Source organism: Cebus imitator, unplaced genomic scaffold, assembly GCF_001604975.1.
Source record: "Cebus imitator isolate Cc_AM_T3 unplaced genomic scaffold, Cebus_imitator-1.0 Scaffold501, whole genome shotgun sequence".
Taxonomy (NCBI): Eukaryota; Metazoa; Chordata; class Mammalia; order Primates; family Cebidae; genus Cebus; species Cebus imitator.
This window is the reverse complement of record NW_016107816.1, coordinates 222046-242635: the sequence shown is the minus strand read 5'-3', so window position 1 is coordinate 242635 and position 20590 is coordinate 222046. Positions and strand designations below refer to the sequence as shown.

The 20590-nt window shown below is 34.2% G+C and overlaps 1 protein-coding gene across 15 annotated transcripts in view; it reads left to right on the top strand.

Annotated features, from left to right (window-relative positions):
* ZNF280D (zinc finger protein 280D) overlaps positions 1-20590 on the top strand; it is a 106717-nt gene that overhangs the window by 74048 nt on the left and 12079 nt on the right. For 10 of the 15 annotated variants that reach the window (XM_017513770.1, XM_017513780.2, XM_037733220.1 and 7 more), the window contains 3 exons: positions 473-535; positions 4575-4693; positions 4844-4880. In XM_017513770.1, the coding sequence (XP_017369259.1) occupies positions 473-535; positions 4575-4693; positions 4844-4880 (219 nt within the window). Of the gene's footprint in view, positions 1-472; positions 536-4574; positions 4694-4843; positions 4881-5000; positions 6580-18427; positions 18568-20590 lie in introns of those variants that run through there. The other 5 variants (XR_005197605.1, XM_017513779.2, XM_017513783.2 and 2 more) reach the window with 5 other exon arrangements.

Sequence of the window (20590 nt, the reverse complement as noted above, 5' to 3'; positions counted from 1 at the left end):
CTTCTTCGTCAGCCTCCTGAGTAGCTGGGACTGTAAGGGCACACCACCACTCCCAGCTAATTTTTATGTTTTTAGTAGAGACAGGGTTTCACCATATTGGTCAGGCGAGTCTTTAACTCCTGACCTTGTGATCCACCCGCCTCAGCCTCCCAAAGTGCTGGGATTATAGGCGTGAGCCACCATGCCCGGCCACTCTTTACATTTTTTCAATTCTCAGTATTTCCTTTTTTAACATAATACTAAGGTACAGTGCTAATTATCTAAAAATATGCCTGGGAAAATAGTGTCATTAGAATATAATAGGTAAAATGGAATGTAAGATAAAATGTTGAATTAAATGGAAATGACAGGCATTTTATTATTTACAGTATAATCTTTTCTTAAAAACTACAAATTTAAGTATGAACTTGAAATATAAATTAATATGACTTATTGTATAATAAAATCATTACAATCTCTTTTGTTTCTCCAGCTTTCATAGTAACCGTCCAAGCAAAAGATTTTGTATTTTTAAGAAGCATTCAGAAAATCTCAGGTAACTAGTTGATCTTTTTTTACTCTTCCTATTGAAAAATTGTAATGACTTAAATATGTTTTACACAACAGCTTTATTGAGTTAGAATTAACATACCATACAATGTATGTGTTTATAGATTTTAGTATATTCACAGAGTTCTGCAGCAATCACCAGTTAGTTTTACTGCATTTTTATCACTCCAGAAAGAAACCCTGTACCCATTAGTGGGCATTCCCATTTTTTTCTGGCTTTCCCCATCCCTAAACAACTAGTCTACTTTCTGTCTGTGTAATATTTGCCCATTCTGGGCATTTCATATAAAAAATGTTACATGATGTAGTCCTCTGTGACTGGTTTCTTTCATTTAGCATAATGTTTTCAAGATTCATCTGTATTGTAGTATGTATCAATATTTCATTGTTAAAAATTGCAGCATAGTATTCCATTGTAAAGATGTATCATAGTTTATTTATTTAGATTGTTTTCATTTTGAGGCCCTTATGAATAAAACTACTGTGAACGTTTGTGTGCATGTTTTTGTATGGTCATGTCTTTTTATTTCTCTTTAGTATATATTTAGGATTAGAATTTCTGGGTTGTGTGATAACTCCATGTTGAGCCTTTGAGGAACCACCAGACTGTTTCCAAAGTAGCTCCATTATTTTACATTCCCACCAGCAGTGTTTGAGGGTTCCAATTTCTCCATATCTTTGCCAACACTTTTTATTATCTCTTTTTGATTATAGTCATCCTAATGGGTATAAAGTGGCATCTCATTGTGGTAACTGTAACTTTTTTTAAACCTGATGTTAGAGTACCTAATTGAAAATATAAATGATTGCTACTGGACATTCGAGAGTTGTGTTCATTGTGTTCTTAGACCAGAAGTGTGATGAGGCATTGTTCTCTTGCTGAATTTATTTCAGTGGAAAGGTGATGTCCAGAGGAAACCTTGATGCATTTACATTGTAAAATGAGAACAAAAATAAGGCACTCCAACAATATTTGAATATTAAAAAGATAGCTAAGCTATCTATTATAGGAATCAACACTTTTTTAGTTTTGAAGTAAATTTCCTTTAACCACTGGAATTCTTGAAATCAGTATGTGATTTTTATAATTCTTATATTTTCTTTTGAAAATAAAGAGAATTATACAATTTCATTACTGTACAGAAAGGACTGTTTATAACATTTTCTAGAGGCATTGATAGTTAGCTTTGGTTATACCACATATTAACTTAGAATCCACCGAGCATTATTATTTCATATTTCTCTGATTCCTTGAACCTTATTTTATGTTGCCATTGCTCCTTGAAATGTCAATGTCTTTGCTCCACCAAGCTGATCTGTAGAGATAAGTTTTGCCAATATTTACTTTGATTCTTTGGATTAATGGAAAATGTAGAAGAGGGGATGATATGTCTCAGGACCTTTGCATTTATTATTTCCTATGCCCAGTTTGCTTTTCCCCAGATATTGTATGGCTAGCTCTTTTGTCTCTTTCAGGCCTCTCCTTTGATTGAGTGAGTCTTTTATTGACTACAAAATTCAAAAAAACTGTATCCTTTCTCCCAGCATTCCCTATCTCCTTTTTATGTTTTACTTTTCTCTAGATCATCTGACATACTTTTATTTTAGTTGCTTATTGTTTGTGTTTTCTCACTACATTGTGTGTGGTTTGGTTTTTTGGTCTACGCCTGGCACATAGTAGGCATTCAGTAAATATTTGTTGAATAAATTAATGTGTATATTGAAAATGATGTGGAAAATAGGCCCTGTCTGTGATGTTAGACTAGTAGCTCACAGGGAGAGAAAATTTCATTCAATTTAAAAAATGTTAGTACTACTTTTAAAATATTTACTGAATCTGGGGAAATAGTTAAGCTACATCAGATGTTACCTTTACTAAAACCAGTTACAAGAGCGAATATGGCTTTATTGCATTTTAAGAACGAGATTTTAATTCAATTTTTACCTTGTTGTCAAGTTCAGTTGTGTGTTTAGTTTCTAAGCGAACTATGTGATTTTAAAGATCTCGGATGTTTTCTTACTCAACTTGGGTAGTCTCAAATTGAAAATTGTTTAATTTCTGTGAATGGAGCTTAGCATCTTTATAAATCCATATGACAATAATTTATGTAATTACTCTTATTGAAATGGACTATTCATTCTGTAACTATTTATTATGTATCTGTCTTGCACATAAAGTAGCAGGTCCTGTAAAGATGACAGTGATGAAGCATTGTTGGAACCAACCTTCAGGGGAGTGTACAGCATTTTATTGTGTGGGAGTTAAGGTGTGAACATAAATAACTATGAATTTTAATAAGTGCAATGAGAGTTACTTAAGAGAGGAAAAAGATTACTGTTCTTATAGTGGTCTGGATAGGTGTTAGGCCTACTTGACTTTAAAGAATGGGTATTGTTTCTACTGGTAGAAGAGGCACAGGGCATTCTAGTTCAATAGACTAAATACTTTTCAAGACTTCTGTTTACAATTCAGATTACTTAAGGCAAAAGCATCACTTATACATTTAACATAATTGATTTTCTTTTAAATAGCACTTGAAATGCTTGGTGTAACAAACTCCCAAGTGGTTAACTCATAACTATAAGAAATTAAACATATAGTGGCTAAGTTCTCTGAACTATTTTAGTGTTTTACAGGCTTAATATTTCAAAACACCTTTCAGCTAAAAATCACAAGTCTAAATGCATTTTAAATTAGAATCTTAATGTACTTTATGTCAAGTATGTTCAAATACTTCAAATAATAAATGCTTAACAGTTAAATCCAGTGAGTACAAAAACCATTCCTGTATTCGAAAATAAAGTATTGATAACTAGGCAATTGTTTCCTAACTTCTTTAAAAATTGGTACTAATTACACATTTCATTTAAGAACTACAGCATTCAGGCCAGGCGCAGTGGCTCATGCTTGTAATCCTAGCAGTTTGGGAGGCCAAGGTGGGTGGATCACCAGGTCAGGAGTTCGAGACCAGCCTTACCAACATGGTGAAACCCCGTCTCTACTAAAAGTACAAAAATTAGTCAGGTGTGGTGGCGTGCACCTGTAATCCCAGCTACTCAGGAGGCTGAGACAGGAGAATTGCTTGAACCCGGGAGACAGAGGTTGCAGTGAGCTGAGATCACGCCATTGCACTCCAGCCTGGGTGACAGAACGAGACTCTTTCTCAAAAAAAAAAAAAAAAAAAAAAAAAAAAAAAAAAAAAAAAAAAAAAAAAAAAAAAAAAAAAAAAAAAAAAAAAAAGAACTAGAGCACTCAGTGAAGTTTTGTTGATGAGTACTTTAAGCCCCAGCAGATAGACTAGTTCACAGTGCTAGAATGATGAGGAACTGAAGTTTGCAGATTTCAGTATTTTATTAACTACTTTAGCTAGTTCAATGTTAAATGAGAATAATACCAACCTTGATGGCCGTAGTGAGAATCAGATGAAATAATATATGGGAAAACACGTAATATGTAATGTACAATTGATGGTGGCTATAACGTGATCTATTTTTAAAGCCATCACATTTTTCTACTGAATTTAGCTCCAACTAAATAAACACCAGATTGTAAGTAAGCTCCATTATTGCATAGACAGTACTATTTTTTTGTTCACTATTATATTCACCATACCTAGTAGTACAATATATATGAAAACAGCTTCAGTGAGTATCAAGTGAATGAATATGCTATCTACACTTTGCAGATGAGTGGAAGGGCAAATAGAATGTGATTTGCCTAAGTTACACAAGTTGATTATGGAGACAAGACTGACTCTAGGTCTTCTGACTCCTAACTTTTAACAATTGGTGTGAAGGTAAAAGTGTCAAATAAATACTTTCTGTAAATAAATAGTAGCATAATTTGGGCATGGCTGTGTCATTTTCCAGAAAATAGTTTCAGTTTATATCAAATTTATATAACAAAAATGGGAAGTTATAGTTATATATGACACAAAAAGCAAATTATGGAAAAATAATCATCAAATTTGTATATGGATGCTCATAAAAGATAAAAATATTTTTTTAATATTTTTTTTTCCTAGGGGCATTACTCTAGTGTGCCTTAATTGTGATTTCCTAAGTGATGTTTCTGGCTTAGATAATATGGCTACACACTTAAGTCAACATGAAACTCATACTTGCCAAGTTGTAATGCAGAAAGGTACGTATATGTAACTGTTCAACTTTAGATTTTTGATATTTATTCCAGTATTTTTGGTCATACACAATATGGTCTCTTTACTAAATCATTATTCTCACTCATCATACTTCATATGCTGTTGTAAATGTAAAACTTTTCTTCTAATTTCAGTTTCTGTTTGTATCCCAACTTCTGAGCACCTTTCTGAGTAAGTTTAATTTTCATTCAGTGCATTTTACTTTGATAGATGTTAGCACTATTGCATTTTTAAATGTATCATTAATATGAATGAAAAGTATTAAAGTATTTTGTTTTTTTTTTTTTAAAGCTGCTTGTTGAAATAGGTTCCTGCTCTTTGGAGCTCGTGACCTGGTGCAAGACAAGTTGGAATTTCCTAAGTTCAAAGTTCTGAGATGTTTTCTTACAAGGCAGTTAAGCAGCCAAGTTCATGACACTAGCTCTCTTTATTCAGCTCTTTTCAGCTTTCAAATGGGACTAGATTCCTATTCCACCTTATCTTTGTGTCAGGTTGACATATCTTAACGTATTTTTTTTCTCCAGTTTGCGCTGTCTAAAAATAACGTTTGTTGCTATGTCTTTTCTTTGCTTAAAATAATTTTTGTTTTTCTCTGCTGTACTTGCCTTCAGAATATTAGATTCCAAATGATATGGCTGTTTGTCTTTTTGTCTGTTTGTCTGGTTTCTTAATTTCTTATACGTCTTAAGTTTTAGGCCAGATAATTGTCTTTTTCCTCATTCGTTGTCTGTCATTGTGCTATTTTTCTTATTTTTCAGATGCAGAAGCAGCCCAGAGATTTCAAAATATGTCCAGGGTATACCTGGACAGTGTCCCCCTTCGATGGACACAACTGATGCCTGTTCTCTCTTTCCAAGGAGTGTGAATAATTTGACTGTGGGACCTGCTCTTAGGTTGTGGCCTCAGGAAATCAGATCTTGGGGAGACTCCCTTTCTACATGGCCGGCCTCCCATAAGGCTGATGCTGTTTGGCCAGAGATGGCTTTAAGGCCCGCCAAATTGAGCATACTTCCCACTGGGGGCTTTGGCTCATGATCTTAAGCTTATAAGGCAATTATGACCAAGAAAAGCCCATCAAATCACTGCTTCAACATCCAAGTTGAAGTTTAGTCATTTTGGCTGCTGCCCTTAAATCTTTCTCTAGTATGAATACAGTCCAAGGAATATTAAAACTCTAGTTGTTAGGAAACCATGGCTATTTTCATATCCTTGGAACAACAGGTCTCCACAATTATGTTCCAAAATTGCAGTTATTTTTGCTGACATATAAAATCTGTTAACCAGTATTAATTCTGTAATTTTTTTTAATGATAACAATTCTTGCATTTTGATTTTTTTAAATTAATTTAATTTTAATAGCTTGGTTTTATGTTCTCAAAATTTATTAATGTCTATTTTATGATGTCTATTTTTATATTTTTTTATTTAAAATTTGTTAGTGTTTGTTTTAAGAACTCTAAGAGATTTCATAGAATTCTCTACAGATTTTGTATAGCTGCCTATTTGTAGATTTTGAATTTGGCTGTTAGCCCATTAGACATTATTATTATTCTGTCCCATTGGGATTATTTTTAATATTACCTCAGTTGTGAGTTCTTAGGTGTAAAGAATTGGCAGTACTACTTGCAGACCTTTAGAGCCAGTTTTAAGGTTACATATTTGTCATGTATGATGTAATATCTACTAAGCCATTAATATAGCTCCTTTGGGTAAAGGTAACATATTAAAAAAAAATATGGATGGTAATCAGTAATGCATGTATTTCTTTCCTTTATATATTTTAAGTTTGGCATGTGTTTATTTTAGTTACATTGAATGATCTAAACACTTTTGATACTATTATTTTCTTTTAATAAATTATATTGTTTAAGTGCCTCAGGAATTATTTGCTAATGAATAGAAGGTACAGATTTTATCCTATAAACAGGAACATTGCTCTAATTGTTATATGGAAGCCTTGTTACTGGGCCGCAGACAGAGTGCTGTATCTACTTAGTACACCTTGCATTTTTTTCTTGCAGTACAATGAAAAGGTTACTATTTATACTCTACTAATTTCTTAAATTTAAAAGACTAGCAAAATGCCTTTTGTGATATTAATAGCATAAGGATAGGAAGGCTCTGAAATTATGACTCAATGGTAGATTTTTACTGTAAAATCGAACTTCTATATTTGCATTTTAGAACATTTTTAAAGCCAGTTTAAGTGACCACATATTATATGATGTGTTTCTTAGAATTAAGTAGCAAAAGAATTATTAGTTCTAAATTTCCAAACTAATTTATATCTCAAATGAAAGGTTTTCCAAAATCTCCACAAGTGGTTTGTTTCTTAGTAGTGGACTTAGTGATATACTAGTTTTATTTTGTTTTTTTCCTTATTTGTCTCTAGGAATTTTTGCTGTCTACCCTCTTTCTACCCAGTTTTTAAAAGTTTATCCAGAAACAATAACTTTTTCTGTTTTAAACATTAGTTCTGTATTCATTTACAGAGATTCACCTTACCTTGGTCATAGGTCGAAAGTAGGATAAACCACATTCTTAATATAGTAATGTGGGAGTACAGTCAACCCTCCATATCCTTGGGTTTCATGTCTGCAGATTCAGCCAACCATGGATTGAAAATATTTTGTTGGGGGAAAAACAATGAGAAATAACAACAGAACAGTAAAAAAATACAAATGAAAAATACAATATAACAACCATTTACATAGCATTTACATTGTATAAGTGACCTGAGCATCTGAGAACTTTGTTATTCTTGGTGGGGGCTTGGGGAAGTAGGGGTACTTGTGGGACGAGGGCAGGTCCTGTAACCAATCCCCTACCGATACCAAGGAACAACTGTACTTCTTTGTGGTCTTACACAGAATTTTATTTTTTATAGTATGTATCAAATTCATTTTCTTAAAATATGAACTCTTAAAGTTCTGTCACTAGTAAATTCATTTTTTAAAAAAATTGGTTCAGATAAAACACTTGGCAGTCAGTACAAAATTTGCTTATTGTAGACAATTAGTTGAATTTCATTTTGGTGCTAATGAGTTTTAGCTTGAGTCTAATCCCACCTTACCATCATGTTATTCTGCTTTATTCATCTGGTCAGCCATTTCATGCATATGTGTTTTTTGGCTACTGTTGAATAAAAGGTGTGATTGGTTCAGTGTGAGTCCATCACCATTCTTAAGAAAATAATTATTAAACTATAGAGGCTCAGATTCTTGCCCTATTTTTGTCACATTTTGGCAAAACACTTTTTTATTCAGGGAATATTTATTGAGCATCTACTTTGTGCCTGGCAGTGTCCTAGGTGTTAGAAATATAGACTGAAATCTCTGGTCTTATGGAATTTACTTTACAGTTGTGAAAGACAATAAAAACTAAATAAAACATATAATATGTTAGATGATGATCAATTCTAGGGAGAAATATGAATCAGAGAAGGGGAATAAAGGAGTATGGGATAGGAGTTGGAAGGCTACCATTTTTAATTTAGTGAGGCCTCACTGAGAGATGACATTTGAGTGATGACATGAAGCTGGCAAAGGAAGTGAACCATTTGGATATATATCTAAAGAGCATTCCAGGGAGAGGGAATAGCTAGTGCAAAAGCCCTGAAGTGGGATCGTTTCTGATTTAAGAAACTTCAAGGAGACTGGTTTGGGTGCAGTGGAGTAAGCAAGGGAGGGAATAGTAGGAGGTGGGACCTGTGAGGTAGTTTGGGCCACGTGGTATAGGACTTTATAGTCCTGTGGAATTTGGCTTTACTCTGAGATGAGCAGTCACTAGAAGATTTTAAATAGAGGAGAACTCAATAAACAAAATATAGAGGGTTGCCTGTATCACTCTAGCTGCTTTCTTGAGAATAACTTTAGAAAACCATGTGCAGAATTAGGGAGACCAATTAGGGAGCTATTGTGGTAATTCAGGTAGGACATGGTGGAGGTTTAGGCTAGGATGCAGTGTAGGTGATAAGTGGTTTCATTTTAGATATATATTGAATTTGTGGAAGGTTTGGATGTGAAATGTGAGAAAGAATGTTGAGGATAACTCCATAGTTAATAGTCTGAGCAACTGGAAAGATGGTGGTGAGAAGACTATGGGAGGAGTAGAATTGGTAGGGAAGATGAGGACTGTGATTTGGGACATGTTTTAGTTTGAGATACCTATTAGATATCTAAGTGGAGATATTGTAGTCATTTGCCTTTATGAGTTTCAGGGAATGTTCTAAGCTATAAGTATCATTTAGTATTTTAAAACATCATGAGGATGAATACAAATAAAACTGGGGAAATCTGAATGACATTGGTGTATGAGCAGTCAGTATCCTGGTTGTGATAATATACTATAGTTTTGTAAGATGTTATTATTGGGAGAAACTGGGTAAACATGATATCTCTGTATATTATTTCTTACAGTTGCATGTGAGTCTACAAATGACTCACTCCCCAAAATAATTTTAAAAAGTCATGGGACTATATCACAAAGAGGTGGTGCATGTCTGTAGTGTCAGCTGCTTGGGAAGCTGAGGTAGGAGGATCACTTGAGCCTGGGAGGTGGAGGCTGCAGTGAGCCATGATCATGCCACTGCACTCCAGCTTGGGTGACAGAGTGAAACCTTGTCTCAAAAAAAAAAAAAAAAAGGTCACTAAACAATATGTATAAAGGGCAAGATCCACAGACTGAGCTCCGGCGAGTCATACAGTAAGAGATCAGGGAGATGAAAAGTAATCAGCAAACTAAAGGTGTGGCCAGTGATGTGATGACCAAGGGAGTAGAAGTGTTTTGGAGCCCCTATTAGCCTATTTGTAAAATGTGGGGGCTGACTTTTTTGTTTTTCTTTTCTTTTTTTTTTTTTTTTTGAGACAAAGTCTTGCTCTGTTGCCAGGCGCCAGGCTGGAGTGCAGTGGCGCGATCTCGGCTCACTGCAATCTCTGCCTCTCGGGTTCAAGCAATTCTCCTGCCTGAGCCTCGTGAGTAGCTGGGACCACAGGTGGGCGCCACCACGCCCAGCTAATTTTTGTATTTTTTAGTAGAGACGGGGTTTCACCACGTTTCCAATCTCTTGACCTCGTGATCTGTCCGCCTCCCAAAGTACTGGGATTACAGGCGTGAGCCACTGCGCCCGGCTGGGTGCTGACTTGTTGTAGAGTTCTGTGGTTCTGTTATTCAGTATTGGTTCTACCTAAATGTCATGATTTATTCATATGAGAAGGTGAATTTATAATGCCACATAACCCTTTCCCAACTAGCAGAACAGGGACTCTTGACCTTGAGAAAATTAAATGTCCACATTACTCCTAGGCATGTTTAATTCTCTACATGTAGTCTTGTATAAGGAATTCTCTTGCATTTCTATAAAAGAAGGTAACTAGGCCAGTGCTTCCCAAATTCTGTACTGTAGAACTAATGTACATAATTTATAAATGGTCTGGGGGAAAAGTTTCCATGGCCAAATAAATTTAGGAAATGAAAGTTAAAATAGATCCTGTAATATAGGAATTTTTTTTTTTTTGAGACGGAGTTTCACTCTTGTTACCCAGGCTGGAGTAGGAATTTTTTTAATGCTATATGTGAACCGTGAATGTCTAAAAGCATATTTACTTGACCTGGGAATTTTTTTCCTTCAATACTTATTAACTTCTTGACATTAATCTCCATAGAACTGTGTGTAGACTGCTGATATAGATTTATCATTCTTCAGATTTTCTTAGTTGGAAAAGAAAAAGTAGTTTTGTAGAGTATTGTCTAAAGAAGGACTCCTAGACATTTTATTCATTTCATGAGTCATCTGTAAGGTGTAGTTTATAACTAGATGCTGCAAAATACATTTTCATATTTTTAGAAATTATATCAAGAAAAATGGCATCCGCATTATTATGTTTGTAGAATCTAAAATATACTAACTGAGACAGACCAGTTAATAGCCTAGTCTGCCCCGATGTAGAAGCAAGGGATAGTTTTGTTAGAAAATATGGTTGCCTACCATGATTTCTCACTCAGAAAGAAGCATAAGAATCTCCTATACTTGTTTCTAGCTTCTATCTGTAACTATGCTTAGTTTATCAACCTACTCACCTACTTTTCTTGAGACCATTGCTATTTTCAGTATTTTATTATCTATTTTATCTACTAGGAAGTTTATTTTGTCAAGTTTTACTTCCTTCTTAGATGGCTTCAGGAGATCTTCCTTGATACTAAGATTAGGAGATTTGATACCCAGCTCTACATTAACTCTCTCGGACCCTTAAAGGGAAAGTATGGTGTAATGGTTAGAGAGCACAGGCTCCACAGTTGATTGCCTAGTTTGGAGTTCCTGCTCTGCTGCTTACTAGGTATGTATGCTTTGGATAAGTTACCTGACCTCTATGCCCAGTTTCTCATTTGTAAAACACAGATAACAAAAATATAATACCTACTCATGAGGTGTTGATGGAATTAAAGGCGTTAGTATATGCATGTAGTACTTAGAAAGCCTTTGGCACATAGGAAGCACTATACCAGCATAAAGTTACTGTCTTCTATTCTTTATGATTTTATTTCTGCCTACATTTTATTCATTTTATTCTAATCTTCACCCTGTTTTTCATTGTCACCTTTCATACCATTTTCACAAATCATTTTCTTTCACTTTTTTTTTCTTAATCCAGTATATCTTTCTTTAGAATTATCATTGCAGCACATATTAGTCATACCTTTAGATTTCTGGTTTATAGAGTTCACTAAACGTATTTTTAGGGAATGTCTATGAATACTCCTAGGTTCATTTTAGTCGTAATTGTCTTTTATAAATAGTAAAACTATTTCCCTCTAAATTATACTTCCATATACTTGACCAGATTATAGTTCATCTGATACTTTGATCTCACCTCTCTGATTTTGAGATCCTTCTGTACCCCCACTCTTGTCACTTTTGACTACCTAGAAAAGTTTACTATCATCTGCAAATGTGGAGAGGATACTGTACATTTCCTTTTCTGCATTTTTTATTAAAATATAGAGTATCATTGTTTTTAATCATCCACACTGAAAAATATCTGTTCATCCATAACACTGTGAAATGTGGTGTTGTAAAAAGAGTGCAGCTTTGAAATAAGATGATTTTATGTTTAAATCCGAATTTTGTATCTAACTGACTCTGCATTCTTGAGTAAATTACTTAACCTTGCAGACCTCAGCTTCCTCATCAGTAAAAGATATGTAATAAATTCCTTGCTGGGTAGCTGTGAAAAATAGAGATAGAGATAATGTATAAAAATTAATTAGACTGGGAACGGTGGCTCACGTCTGTAATCCCAGCAGTTTGGGAGGCCAGGCATGTGGATCACGAGGTCAGGAGATTGAGACCATTCTGTCCAACATGGTGAAACCCCTTCTCAACTAAAAAATTAGCTGCTTGTGGTGACATGTGTCCATAATCTCAGCTACTTGGGAGGCTGAGGCATGAGAATCACTTGAACCCAGGAGGTGCAGGTTGTGGTTAACCGAGATGGCACCATTGCACTCCAGCCTGGTGACAGAGTGAGACTCCATCTCAAAAAACAAAAAAACAAAAAAAATTAATTAGTTAAATTATTAATTTAAATAATTTAGCTAAATATTTAATTTAAATTATTTGGCCCTGGCCTGACAGATAGCAGACACTCAATAAATGCACATAGTTGTTGCCATTGCTGTTTTAGCTGCTGCTGCTGCTACTACCACCACTACTGTTACTGCTGCCCCTGCTGCTATTGCTATTACTGCTGTTGCTATTATTTCTGCTATTTCCTGGTAACAGGAAACCCTGGAAACTACTTACCAGTGGAATCTTCTCGTTATTGAGAGTTTTAGTGGCAATACGCTATGGTTATTTGTAATTTTAACTTAAAGCTCACAGGTCTGGCAGCATATGTTTCCAAACTGCTGGGTGGATGGCATCTTATTGCAGTGCTTTAATGAATCTTGTAAGATTATCTAATGTTAGAATTGAGAGTATTCTGGTTTTTCCAGTACAAAAACTATGAAACAACACTGCCTTGTTGAAAACTAGCACAGAATCCTCTCTGTTTAGAAAGAAAGAATTTCTTTATTGCTTATGGAATCCTTTCTTCAACTAAAACTTTTTATTAATTATTACCAGGCATTTATTTTCAGAAATCTTGGCTACTTATTCAGTACTACTAATTTTATAAAAATGTTTAATTGTACTAGTTTGCAATAGTCATGTAGCTTTTTCTTTTGAAATGATTTTTTAAAAATCTGCCTTTTTCAAATATTACAGATACTGTAACTCAGTCGTGAGTTCATTTCTCAGTCCATTTCTTCCCTCCTCTGTTTCCCTGTTTATCTACCTGGATGGATGAATTATAACAAAATAGAAGTAAAGGCTTGAGTTTTATTCGTTTCTTTTTCTTGCCAAAAATTCAAGAGTAGAATGATAATTTCTTATAGCAGATCTTCACAGTGTAAGAATCTGTGGTAAATACATAATAACTCCAGCTTGCTAAACTAGGCTACTTAACTGGTTGCCTATTTTATTGCTAAATCAAATGTCCTAAAAGCCACAATGTGAAGAGATTTTAAAAGTTGATTTAGTTCTCTAAGTGACATCCATGTTTGTTCTAAGCAAAGTAGAATGGGAAAAACATTGGCAGTCAAAGTATTAGAGCTTAAGAACCCAGCTGTCTCACCAGCTTTAAGGGAAAATTACTCAGTTTCTTTTTCTGTGAAATGGGATTGAAAATATCTGTGTTTTGAAGATTTAAAAAATATGTAAAATGTGTTTCACAGATGTTAATGTATGTATTATACTTTATTAAATCCCCCTAATTTAATGAGGTTTATACTTAGCACCAATAGTAACTACATGGCTCATTAACAGCATGATATAGATAACCCTCCCATATATTCTTTGTCACTGAACATTGATACCCTACTTTTTATGTGTATAAGATTCTGTGTCAGGTGTTGGAAATGAAAATATAAATAAAATGTGGTTTATACCACCAAAGCAATTACAGAATAATGGAATTAGAAATGTAGACCCGGAATCCACATCTTTTATAGGTCCTACAGTCAACTGATTTCATAATCAATTAAACAACTAATACCATATGTATATTTCATTATGGGATTTTTTTTTTTTTTTTTTGTGAATGCTGCATCAGAAGAGAATCTGGACCTATTCCCAACGTGAAATATCACTTTATTCTGCCACTCTCAAACCAATAAGTCATTAATTATCTTTCATAAATGTAATCAGTAAGTAAACTCTTTTAGAAATAGAATGGCAGCCTTTTTCTATAAATCTTATATTTTAAAATATTATTTATGTTAAAATATGTTGTCATTGAATCTGTGATCATTGAAGAATATATGAGTTCATTCCATTATTTTCCTGAACTTACTCACAGGAATTATTGGCTCTGGTCATAATTCTAAATTATAACTCTCTAGTTCTTATGTTTTCAGAATTGTCAGGAGTCTTCATTTATTTCGTAAGATTTTTGAAAAACAAACTGATATGATCTGTTGAGTTTATTTTGGGCTTGTTTCCTTCTTTAAACTTTTGAAATGTGACCAGGATTATAGCCCCTAGATTCTCTTGGCCTACCATGGACGTTAATATCTCAAACCAGATCTTTAGGAACTGTAAAATATTTCTTCCTTTTCAAAATAGACTTAATATATTTGCCCCTGGTATGTAATTGCAAATCAGTCGGTAGGATCTAAGCATCAAGATATGGTGGTTTCTGGCAATTTGAACTTCTGTCTTTGATATCTGGAAAGCAGGGAGAATTTGAGACGCAGTGAAATGGAAAAATAAATGCAACTTTAGTGTATTCTTTCATTTAGGACAAACTGTACCAATCTCTACCAGTGATTCTGAGCTTACTACCATTTTTTTCAGTCTCTGGTTCCTAAGGGTCATTTATTCTAGATTATAAATTAAATATCCAGGGTATAATTCAATATTACCAACAAACCAAAATAATAAAATAGAGCCCTAGACTGTCATTAAAATCTTCTGCCTACATTGATGATGGTCTGATATTTTTCTTTACATTTTTACACATGAATATTTTGATCTTTTTTATTTCTTGTCTCTCTGTCTTTACCTAATTCTTTCTTCTGTCTATCTAAAATGATTTTTCTTCTCTATCTTTGTTATAATAGCTTTAGATGGCCAAATCATACCCTGGTGTTCTAAGATGAGTAGATCATTTCATACTACAAAAAATAGGACTGGTCCTAAGGAGAGTAGACCAGCAATCAAAATTAATGTCTATGGTTCTGAGGGTGAGGTGGAAGCATGGCAGTAGAGATATTTAGGTGGTAAAAGGAACCTCTGTTGTATACTCTCAAGCAGATTCTGAGCAAGAAGATTGAGTCTATACTCTAACCATACCCATGACAATAATAGCTAACATTGAGCACATGCAGTGTGGCAGGCACTCTTCTAAGTGTTTTGCATTTATTTACTGATTTAATTCTCACATATTTGTGAGATATGAGCTGTTACTATCCTGATTTCATGGATGAGACTTCTGAGATACAGATATCTTAAATAATTTTCCCAAGGTCACGCATAGCTGTTGACCTCAGTGGAGAGCCTCAATTTAAATTGTCTTCAGAGACCAAACTACTCAGTTCTGTCCTCTATTGCTTCTCTTCTGCTTGTAGTGCTAGATGTACATCCTGTCTTGTTTGTGATTGGCCAAGAAACTTGATAGGACTAAGCTTCAGTGTTAACGTCCTCTTTCCACAGAAGGGTAGGCAGCAACTTACACAATCATAGGATTGGGACAGTAATCTAGCATGCCAGTTTACTGTCTCTCACATGTTCTGTTGCTCAAACTTCATAGAAATACTACCCTAATGATGTTTGGGCAATATAACGTTTGAACAAAGAATGGTATAAATTGGTCTTTTAGTAGGATTAATTTGGCAGTGATACTCAGCATGTTTTAGAGTGGAAAACATTTAGAGGCAGAGAGATCAGTTTTCCTGGCATGATCATAAGGGAGCCTGATTCACAGGAGAGGAATTGGCTTGAGGCAGTGCAGTGGAAATTTGAAGTAGAACCCACACATTTAATCCTCATTCTGTTATTTAATGGCTTTCTAACTTTAGCATTTTTAGGTCTCAGATTTTCTCATCTGCAAGATGGGAGCAGTTGAATAGTATAATCTGTTAGGACTCAAGTCTATTACACTGTGATCTCTGAGCTGAATCGTCAGCTGTTTGAAAAATAATAAATTGGAATAAAAATGGAGGAGTCATTCTCTGGATTTTGATTTTGAAGTTATATGAAGAGAAGTGATGGTTGGTGGCAGAGTGTAGTGACTCACACCTATAATCCCAGCACTTTGGGAGGGAGAGACAGGAGGATCACTTGAGCTCAGGAGTTCACAACCAGCCTGGGCAACATGGTGAAATCCCATCTCTACAAAAAAAGTACAAAAATTAGCCAATTGTTGTGGTGTGACTGTGGTCCCAGCTACTCAGAAGGTGGAGATGGGAGGATCACTGGAGCCTGGGGGTGGAGGTTACAAGTGAGCTGTGATCACACCAGAGGTAGTCCAGCTTGGGCAAAAAATAAATAAATAAGTAGAAGTGGTTGGAATTGTATATAAGGATGAGAAACACAAGAGGCAGGTCTGAGTGCTAATATTTCCGTATGAATGTTCTACAAGTACCACAAATCCAATATGTCCAAAACTGAATTTATTTTTCCCTCAAAGAATCCTTTTTCCCTCCTCTGAATTCCGTATCATGAATAATCTCTTACCACCCAGGGTAGGCATTTGAGGGGGTCATATTTGTTCTTCTCATTTAGCTTTATCCAGTGTATACTTACATTCTTTTGCTTTTAATTTGTTCTCATTTCCCTAAATCAACTTTTTCTCCATTGATTCTTACTGTTTTAGTTGAGACAGTCATTAACTGTCTAGTCTTCCAACAATACAACCTTTTTTCTTTCTGATATACAAATTTGGTCATACTTTCCTATTAGCCTTAAAGTTCTTAGCATGAACACTTTAGTGTAGAAATCAAGACCTTCCTTGAAGAGCCACTTGTATGTTTTCAGCTTCATCTTTGAGTACTTTGCTTGGTGCCTGACATTTCAGTGATATGAGACCACCAAGGTTCTCATTTTGTCGTCTTGTTTCATACTACTTTGCCTTTGCTCTGCCTTGGATTGCTTTACCCTGCTTTGCTAACTCCTGTTCTTGCAGGACTAAGTTCACTATAGTATTTCACTGCTTCCTTGCCTCTTTCCCTTTCATAGTGTCTTAGTTCTGTGAACAAAGATGTCTCCTCCAGAACTTTCATAATGTAATCATTTGCTTCATTATGTTTTCTTGGCAATGAACTCCTTGAGAGGAGAGAGAGTCTTTTTTAACTTTGGACTGGAACACTTAGTACAATACCTGAAATATGTGTACAACCTTGTAAATGTTTTCTCAGGCACCCTTTCCACGTACAAATATATTGATAATTCTAAGAAGAAATGATCAGAAATGTGTTAGTGAAGGTATTTTAATTTTATTTTATTTTGCTTGTGTGTGTGTATGTGTGTGTGTGTGTGTTTTGAGACAGAGTCTTGCTGTTTTGCTTAGGCGAGAGGGCTGGAGTGCAGTGTGCAATCATGGCTCACTGCAGCTTCTAAGACCTAGGCTCAAGCAATTCTCCTGCCCCAACCTCCTGAGTAGCTGGGACTACAGGTATGTACAACCACACGTGGCTAACAAAAAAAATTTTTTTTTTGTAGAGATGAGGTCTCACTGTGTTGTCCAGGCTGGTCTCACACTCCTGGGCTCAAATGATCCTCCCGTCTTGGCCTCCCAAAACATTGGGATTACAGGCATGTGCCAGCATGCCTGGCCTAAGTGCAAGGTCTTGATTACTGGCTGACTTTACTACTGGTTGTTTTACAGCCTCTTTTCAACTTTTTTAGTATGCTTACAAATATTCTTAAAGATTACATTTCTAACATCAGCACTGAAATTTTTGGCTTTTAAATGTTACCGGAAAGAAAAAATGTGGCCTAGCTGAAATGAATCTGAATATTTTTCCCCTTACAGCTCTTCTCCTCACCCCATGGTATGTTTATAGTGTGACTGAAACCTCAAAGGAACATACTACTATAAGTGAACCAGAATGTTAAATTTTGCATGGATTGGCTGGGTGCAGTGGCTCATGCCTATAACCCCAGCACTTTGGGAGGCCGAGGTGGGCAGATCACCTGAAGTCAGGAGTTCAAGACTAGCTTGATCAATATGATGAAACCCTGTCTCTACTAAAAATACAAAAATTAGCTGGTTGTGGGGGCATGTGCCTGTAATCCCAGCTGTTTGGGAGGCTGAGACAGGAGAATCACTTGAACCTGGGAGGCGGAGGTTGCAGCGAGCCGAGATTGTACCGTTGCACTGCAGCTTGGGCAACAAGAGTGAAACTTCGTGATTACGCCTAAGACCTGCAGAAAAATGCAAATAGGGCCATTTTAGACTTTAGAGGGAAAAGCTTGTCCTGTAGAAATATATCAGAAAGATCTATTTCAGCAGGTTTTCATAGAGGGGGAAAAATTATTTACTTGCAATCTTGATCACTAATGATGTTGAAATCGATCACCAGTCGGTCCTTCTGTTCTCTTTGCATTGAAATTTTAAATAGTGTTTGCTATAAATGTTACACCATATTTTTTAAATTAAAACTTATTGTAACATTCACAGGTGAGAAATATAATTACTTAAAAGCGGGTCATCAGCTCAGAACTTTGAGCTTAGCAAATTTCACTGCCTTCTACCAAAGTAATTGAATGTCTAAAATAATGACTATTTCAGCAGGTATCTTTAGTGAATAAGAATTATAGGTAAGAAAATTTTTCTTCTTTTCTAAAAGTGTTAATGATGTATTAATAGTCATTAAAATTTATTAATCATTAAGCATACTTTTATAATTCAAAATTTTAGTGTACATTTTAATGATGAATTTTATAATTTAAAATTTACTGTGTGCTTTTCTAAATATTTTTAAGATTTGTTTTTCTAAATGTGTTCACTAGTTATTACAATTCAGAATACTAATATGGTAAAAGGCACAAAACAAGACTGAAATTACAGGCTTCTTAATGCAAGTATTTCAATAACTTACTGTGTTCTCACCTACCAGTTTCTTGCCAGTGTAATAGAGAGTAATAAAAACCTCTGTCACCAACCTCTATCGCAGAGATAGCAAGAAGATTGTCTTTCCTCTGTTGAAATGCCAGCAATAATAAACATGCTTAATGGGGCTCATTTTAATAGCTGCATACAATGAGTTTATTATAATAGGCAAATGCTAAAATTATTAGCATGATAATATTTCTTTTATAAGAATATAAAAGGTCTTACTTTTTGATAATGTTTACAACAGTAAGCTGAGAGAGAAAAATCTTTTATGAAATATTTAAACTGTGCTGTGACCAATTTGTTTTTCAAACTGAATTTAAAATGACTAAATGCTTAGAAACAAAAAATCAGTTTTAATATACACATTTATTTCCAAACTTCATTAGCTTACTTTTCCATACTTCTTACTTTTTAGACGAATTTTCATGTTTTCTTACTACTTTATTACTGATTTTATTCTTAAAACTTATTTTCCTTTGTAATTTGTTAAAGCAGTGAAGTTATACTGTATATTTGATGTGATGTTATCTTTATAAATATTGTGCACAATTAAATACTTGAGACAATTACAAAAGCTTTAACCCCCTAAATGATTGACATTTGTGTATTTTGTCAATTTTCTGTGCAAGTTTTATTCATTTCAATTTGCTTAACAAGTTGGTTGTAAATTATTGTAGTGCACTGCCAATATAGTGGTTTTTACAAAGACATAATCTATTTTAAGTTAGCAGTTTTGCCTAATAGCTAAAAAATAGGTAGCTAAGTTTATACAGTTAATTATTATTAATATTAGCAAAGTATTAGCATTTGAAGTCCTAATTTTTAAAATATGCCCTGAAAACATGGAAAAAGAAGGAAGATTTTGCCAACTCTGTATTTCATTGATTAGCTATGAGAGTAGCTTTTAGAAAGATGGTTGACATTTCTATCATATTAGATATCCTTTTTTTGTCAATGAAATTTAAGATAATATAGTCATTGTTTATGTTAAATATATTATTTCTTAGTCTTAGCTATTAAGCCTTCATAAAATTATGTATCACTTAACTCTTGGGTTAATGGCATGTCAGATCAGGTAGGTACCCTACCTACACAGATTAAAATTGAGTTAAATATATAATATCACAAATAATATTCAGTCATTTCTGTAGGTTCTAAAACAAAGATCCTTTGGATAAGCTAGCTTTTAGATTAAACTGATTATTTTACAAGATTTTCTGGATGGCATATAACTTTGTTAATGTTATAATAAGTTATAATTAATATTTTTAGAAATCAAGAAGTTTTAATATTTGAGCAGTGCTTATGGAAGTGTTAAAGAGAATATATTCCTCAAAATTCTAATTATTTCTGTGATTTTACTGCCTCCAGAGTAAGTTAACAATAATATATATTTAAGTGGAATTATGTTGAATTTCACTGTAGATAAAATATTTATCTTTTTTCACTTTTAAAGTCCTGTAATCGTAAATCCTGATGCATATTACTTATATGAACATATAACTTGCTTTTAATTTTTAAAAAGTAATTCTTGTTTTGAAACTGTTTTACTAATGTGTCTTTTATTTTAAATTGTACTTAGCAAAGAGAACATTTCTTAAGTGCCCTTTTGTCAGAGAACAAGGAAATATACATCTTTATTTATTGATTTAGCACATTTATTGAATCTACTGTTTAGTCTCATATATTTAACTTTTACCTTAAAACATTTACAAAGATCAATTT